Raw genomic sequence first — 6776 nt, 5'->3', positions numbered from 1 at the left:
CTGGGAGAATGTTCGAGTGGTAGTGGCATTAAAAGCAGCTCCATTCCTGGTCTGCAGCTTCGACCCATTCTCATCCTGGAAAAATGCTGCATGTGACTAGGACTATTGTTTTAAAATATTCTGTCTCATTAAGCCTGTAGTGGCTGGCTCTTGATATCCTGCTGATGTATAATAGCAATCAGGAAAGTGAAGTGGTGCTAGAAATACCATAAAAACACCTAACCCTTAATGCCTTAAATGCCTTAAAGAAATAGAGATGGCACCTCAGGGTTCATTAGCACTCCTGTTCACTTCCCAGCCAGGCAATCAGTTTTGGAGAGACACAGGTAAGGACAACTCTTTCTATCCAAACTGAGGTAATCAGTGATAGAAATGTAGTGGGAAGAGCTAATATTGTGAGGCATGGGATTTTTAGGAGGGGACAGAGCATTTGCTGGCCAACCGGTAAGAAACTGAGGCTCTGAGGTCTCTCACCTGTTACTAAAACAGAAGGTGCAGCACTCCAGGGAAAACTTGACATTTTTTTGCATTTAATAGTCATTAACCAAGTGTCTATCCATCTCCATTTCCCAGACTAAAACAAGGTATATACCATACCTTTAATGTTGCTGCTGTGCCTGTCTACTCGGGTGTTACCTGGTCTATGAAATGCCTCTTGAAGTAAAGATACTTAGGTATGTTTTAAATTGGGAAGTGTGAGTGTAGAAGTAAAAACACCAGTATGGTGGTTTTTTAAAGATTTTGAGACATTTCAGTACATGCCATCAAAGCTCCCATTGCTTTCCCTGAAATTAAGGTGGGAGCAGGCACTAGCTAGTGATGTTTTCACTGACTTCCAGACAAGCCAAAAGAAATGTGTGGATCTTATCAGCTCAGGGAATACATGAGTTTTACTGGTATAAATGTAAATTTGAGGCACCTGGGGATTTGGAGGATTACCCACTGTTACCTGTTTGGCTATATTTAGTTCAGAACTAGCATCTGAAAGTTAAGTTTAACTAGCCTGTGGAGGCGCAGGATGCTTACCGCTCTGCTTCTTTGGCAAGCAGCAAGACAAGGATGTTAATAGACCAAATGTGGAGAAATACCTCTTGATGTTTAGTGGAATTCAGCCTGACCATGACTGGTTGCAAGGCATGAGTGCAAAACCAGACAAAAGGTGATGTAACAGTTTTATCAGGTAACAGTCACCGTAGCAACCAAACTTTACCACGCATGACGAGTTCCTCCAAGTCTTTCCACTGTTTCTTTTCCATGCAGCTTTTGTTACAGCAGATGTGTTAAGGGATTCAGTTGCAGCAAACTGCAGCTCTGCAGGGTTGCTGCCCATGGGACTGGGTGCAGTGCTGTCAGAGTTACACCTTTTCTTGCACATAATGTTAAATCAACCTCGTCATTTTTAGGGTTTTTTTCTCTCTCGTCCATATACTGCAAATATTTATTCCACGGACTTGCTGTTCATGCTAGGTTGCAGTGCTGGGCATGGTGCTACTGAGCCTTCTGCAGAGCCTCTAGCTCTAGCTGTGGTGTCCTTTGGAGCAGACACGCACCAAATTTACTACCCTGCTTTGTTCTTTCATGTCGGTAGTGCCGCACACATGCATTAGGTAACAGGTCTAGCCTCTGCCAGCTCTGATATTTTCTTCTTTACTGCAAGTAAAAGCTGGACTTTTCCTCTCTGCAGAACGCAGACTGTGCTGAGTCTTTGTGACTGCTAAGATAGGATATGAAAGATAAAATTTATAATTGGGGTGGATGGCAGCGAGCTGGGGAAAAGATGGCGTAATTTGAAGACTAAGTTTCTTGAGTGAAAGGGTGCATAAAGAATACTGGTGATTGAGTCTTCATCAACAAGGCCCCTCTTGTGTCCTTTTAATTTGGCCAATAAACCAGTGTCTGGAGTGTCTAGGGATAAACTGCTTTCTTGGAATATTTCCCCCGCTGATTAATCTGTGAAAGCCCTTCTGTTGCTGAAGCCACGCACAGTGAAACGTGCCACATGTGCCGTCCTTGTCTCTGGTTATTAAATGCTGCCGTTGCCAGGCCAGCCTTGGAACTGCAGGCTGGTGAGGTGGGTGTTGAGCAGCAACCGTGTGTTCTGTGCAGAGCTGGGGAAGCTTTCACAAACTCTGCAGTATTCATTCCCCTGGAGCTCAGTGGGCTTACGTGGGAGCTAGTGCTACCCTTGTTTAGAGATGAAATCAAATTTACTCACTTAGCAATGCTGCAGCAAAAATAGGACGGAAAGGCAAATCACTGCAAAGCAGTTCTAGGCAGCAAAGCGTGGACAAATGTCGCCGTAGATGCAAAGTTCCCAAGTGTAAGGTTCAACACTGCGCCATGTAGCTTAGTCCCAGGTGAGCCCAGCTGCATATCATTCTTAACCCCCCTTTTTTAATATATATATTAAAGCGTGATTTTTTTCTCTCTGGGTTGTCTATGCTGTGAGGATGGGTCATAGAGGAAGACTCCTGGGCCTCCACATCAGAACCTTTGCACAAGAGGTGGGACAGTCCCACGTCTGTATAGGAGTGGGCTGTTGGCAGCCACTGGCTCTGCAGCAGGGAGCTCTCTAGGAAGAAGTACCTGTCTCATGCCACATGCTTGCCTGCGCTGGGAGATACTTTTTAAAGCCGTCGTAAGCTCCAAGCTCTACTGCTTGCTCCTCCCCAGGACTTCTACCTTGTTAACTTTTTCTTTCACTCATAGAGATACTTGTAATGTAAACATACTTTACGGTACCTTACTTCCATTTTGGCACGCTTCCATGGAATCAGTTTTTCGTTCATAATTGGAATGTATTGGTAACTTTATCGGCATTTTAAACCTCAGAACTGTGGCTTATTTAAAAGAGGACTACCTCACAGAAGAAAATGCCTGTGCGCCCTCTTCTGAATTTCTTGTGCTTGCCCTTTTCTCTCTCTGTTCCCCTCTTTGAACTTGCCGTTTCCCACTGCTGCATGGACTGGACTTGCTGGCCTCTAGAAGCAGGAGTAAACTACTGCGATACAGACTGTAGTATAAATTACTTGGGTAAATTTGAGGCAGTAAGTGAAATCAATGGAATCACTCTGAGGGTGGTGAGGCACTGGCACCGGTTGCCCATAGAAGTTGTGGATGCCCCATTCCTGGAAACATTCAAGGTCAGGTTGGATGGGGCTCTGGGCAACCTGATCTAGTGGAAGGTGTCCCTGCCTATGGCAGGGGTGTTGGACTAGATGACCTTTGAAGGTCTCTCCCAAACAAAACCATTCTGTGATTCTATAATTGTAGTAAATGATTTTCAGTAGCAATTCTGGTGTGTTTTTAATTAAAATTCCTCTACGATCATGATGATGCTTAATTTCCCTTGGTAGTTTTCTTTGCTATCATCTCACTCAAGACACAGTAGGTAGCATGTGCCAGGTATTCTTTACTTATGTATTTTTATATATCTTGGTGCAATTTGATACCACAGTTGGTACCAAATCAGTTTGATGGACCACCGTCCATCAGAGAAGTTTGTTTCCTGTTTTGTTTGCTGCACCTCAGATCCCATATTCTAAAACGGTGAATGTTATAAAAATCAATTTGTGGAAAACGTTAATGTAAGAACTACCTCCTGTATTATCCAAGTAGTGGCAAGGAAAATATTTTCAGTCTGTCAACCCAGCACAGGATGACCATTCACTGAATGGTCATGTAAGCTGAGGTGTTCTTTCTGTTTTGAAAATTGTTTTCTCTCTCCTTTTGTCCTGACGCAGGGAGAAGAAACTGAAAGCTAGAGTGCAAGAGTTAGTGAGTGCTTTGGAGCGACTCACGAAGAGCAGTGAAATCAGACATCAGCAGTCTGCAGAATTTGTTAATGACCTTAAAAGGGCAAACAGGTAAAAGATATACCAGCAGATGGATGCACCACTGATCCCCACCCCCCGTATAATGTGCTGTAAACCTCCCCCTGCCTTAATGAGCAGTTTCTGGATCTTTGTGTTCACAAGCATTGACTCGTTATGGTTATAATTAGAGATGGGGGAGGCAGAAACCTCCCGTGTAGGACACTGAAAACTACAAAGCTAACAGTGTGGGGGAAATAGGTTAATCTTAACTGAGTTACTAGCAAATGCATTATTATTGAAACAAAAAACAAATTTATGAATCTGATACTTTGTTTAAAATTGCTCCCTTTTGTTTGGCTCCAGCCTCTTTATTACTAAACTGGCTTCAGTAATCACACTTAATTTTTATTGCTCACTTGGTAAGGTCTTACTGGCACTGTGTTTGGATGGACTGAGAATATGATGGACTGCAACTGCACTTCCTGCAAGGAGCCATTGCTCACAGCGTAGATTTCATTAATAATTTACACCTGAAAGCCCTGGTATTGAGGAGCTTTCCGACTGAAGCAAGGCAGAGGCACAAGTTACTTAGCAGCTGACACAAGATGCCATCCTTTGAATAAAACTGTTAAGTTTTAAATGGACAATGCACGATCAGTGCTGGATTTTGTAAGCAGATTCTGGCCATGCAATGTTTTTGTAAATCATTACATGTTTAATGTTTTGCTGTCCTGACTCACAAACACACCAGTAATCAGCAACTTCTAGCTGGCTCTTTGAACCGTGTTTAAAAATGTTTTCAATAACCAGTCTGCTGGTGAAGGAGTGTACTTGACCCCCCCAAAGACACAGGGATTTGCACTGACCTGGGTTTGGATCTAATGTGCTTTAACGCTCTAGTAAATTTGAGGAAGATCATCAGTACCCCAACTTTGGAGTTCCCTGAAGGTGGTGTTTTGGGGTGGATTTCTGTAGCGCTTGCTATGAACAAGCCTTTTTGAATGACCTTGTATTGCCTTGTATTTCCAACAGCAACTTGGTAGCAGCTTATGAAAAAGCAAAGAAAAAGCACCAAAATAAGCTGAAGAAGCTGGAATCACAAATGATGGCTATGGTGGAGAGACACGAAACACAAGTAAGGATGCTCAAACAAAGAATAGCTTTACTAGAAGAAGAGAACTCTAGACCACACACCAATGAAACTTCACTTTAAATGCATCTTTCAAAGATGCTTAGTGCCATTACAAATTTCTTTCTTGTGGAGGTTGACTTTTAGGGAGCTTCAGATGCTAAAAGCTCTGTCTGTCAACGCTGATACATTTAAGCACCTTCTCTGGGATCCCAGAGATGTGCCATGGGGATAATACAAGTGTTAACCTTAAGGACTGTTTCATAATGTAAAATGGCAGTGCCTGAATTATCATGCTACAACTGTGTACATTGTCTGTGTCATTGTATCTATATTCATACAACTTCTCCTCCATTTTATGTATGTCCCATAGGTCACATAGCAAAATAATTCACATTAAGAAGTTTTAACTTGGGCAGTTTGGAGATAATATGAGTGGTTTGGAGATAATATGAGTGATTTCCCCAGCCTCTGAGCTCCCTCTGCACACAACTCTGTGTTGTAGCCCCAAGACTGGCTGCTGCAGTTAAATCAGTATCAACTAAATAAGCAGCTGCAGAGTGGGGAGATGATGAGCTCTCTTGCTTTTTTTGCACCATACATGCAGTACTGTTGCTCACAGCACACACCAGGTAGGAAAACTCCTGTTATTTAAAAAAAAAAAAAAAAAAAAAAAAAAAAAAAAAAAGAAAAATGTAGTTGCATCTCTGAAAACTATGATAATGGTGTACTCTTACAGTCTGTAAGAAGACTAAAGGCTGTGAGTTTCACCATGCCAGACAGAGCCTGTGCCAAAGTTGGGTAAGAAATTATAGGGGACCTCCTGGTGTTTATACTGCATGGTGTTTGAAATTACTTTGTGAAACAGTTGTTTTTTCTTGTTAATGCATTATAGCCAAGGTTTTCTTTTCTTTAAGAAGCTGGGCCATTTTTGTCACGTGTATAGTGCTTATTGCAGCTTTCTGTGATCAAGACGTAGAATGTCTTCTTTTTATACTTGTTTTGACCAAAAAAGGTACTTACTTATTAGGAATGTACCTGTTTAATACTGAGTATATAGGCACAAAACGTTAACTGCGTAGGTGGATATAGAGCCACAAACAGAATGTGAATGGTGAAGTCTTCATACAGCTTCGTAGGTTAGTTTTTGTTACTGCTAACATGCGCTTTTGTTTGTCGCATCATCTTACTTACTGTATAGTCAAACTGACCGAGTTGAAAATGCTGACCTATTATGGTAATGAACTTTAAGCAAAGCATGGGGATCCGGTTGATTTCTCTAGGGAGCAAAATGCAGGAGTCTGCCATTGCACCTGTTTCAGTCGGAATTTGCTTCTTTTTTGACCAAGTACATAAACCAGCTTCCATGTGTGTATTAACATGCCCAATGAGAGTCCATTAACTTCGTTAGCCCATTCCTGTGCTGCACCGCTACTTTGTATTTTTTTCAGGCTCTGTTTTTGAGTGAATCTGATTTCAGGAGTTGTTTATTCTTTTTGATTGAGTTGCACCTCTAGTTTTATTAATATGTGTTTAGAATTATGTTAATTTCTCTCATTTATTCCTGCAGTTTCTATAAATAAAGAGATATTTTTAGAGGACCTGAACTGTTTTTCTCTCCTGTTGGGGTTGGGCCAGGCCAGACAGCCAAAATAGTTTTGGGAATTTGTCTTCAGAACGTGGCATTATTGTTAAGTCTTGGTTACATCTGAAACTGTAGCAGTTAAGTGTTCGTGACACCTCTTGTTACTGCAGCTGCTGTTTTCTTCTTCTCTGAGTGTAGGCATTTGTACTTCTCTAGAGCCTTGACAGATGAGCTACAAAGCCAACAT

The 6776-nt window shown here is 41.9% G+C and overlaps 1 protein-coding gene across 1 annotated transcript in view; it reads left to right on the top strand.

Moving 5' to 3' along the window:
- The window catches only part of MCC (mutated in colorectal cancers), a gene marked incomplete at its 5' end in the record, with an annotated part of 50463 nt that extends 45157 nt beyond the window's left edge, over positions 1 to 5306 (top strand). The window contains 2 exons of the mRNA XM_010135193.1: positions 3744 to 3866; positions 4848 to 5306. Of these exons, the coding sequence (XP_010133495.1) occupies positions 3744 to 3866; positions 4848 to 5028 (304 nt within the window). The remainder of the gene's footprint in view (positions 1 to 3743; positions 3867 to 4847) is intronic.
- Positions 5307 to 6776: the final 1470 nt, after the last annotated feature.

The sequence above is a fragment of the Buceros rhinoceros genome, unplaced genomic scaffold, assembly GCF_000710305.1.
Source record: "Buceros rhinoceros silvestris isolate BGI_N320 unplaced genomic scaffold, ASM71030v1 scaffold26234, whole genome shotgun sequence".
Classification (NCBI taxonomy): domain Eukaryota; kingdom Metazoa; phylum Chordata; class Aves; order Bucerotiformes; family Bucerotidae; genus Buceros; species Buceros rhinoceros.
Note: the sequence above shows the minus strand (reverse complement) of the source record. Positions and strands in the feature narration are given on the sequence as shown.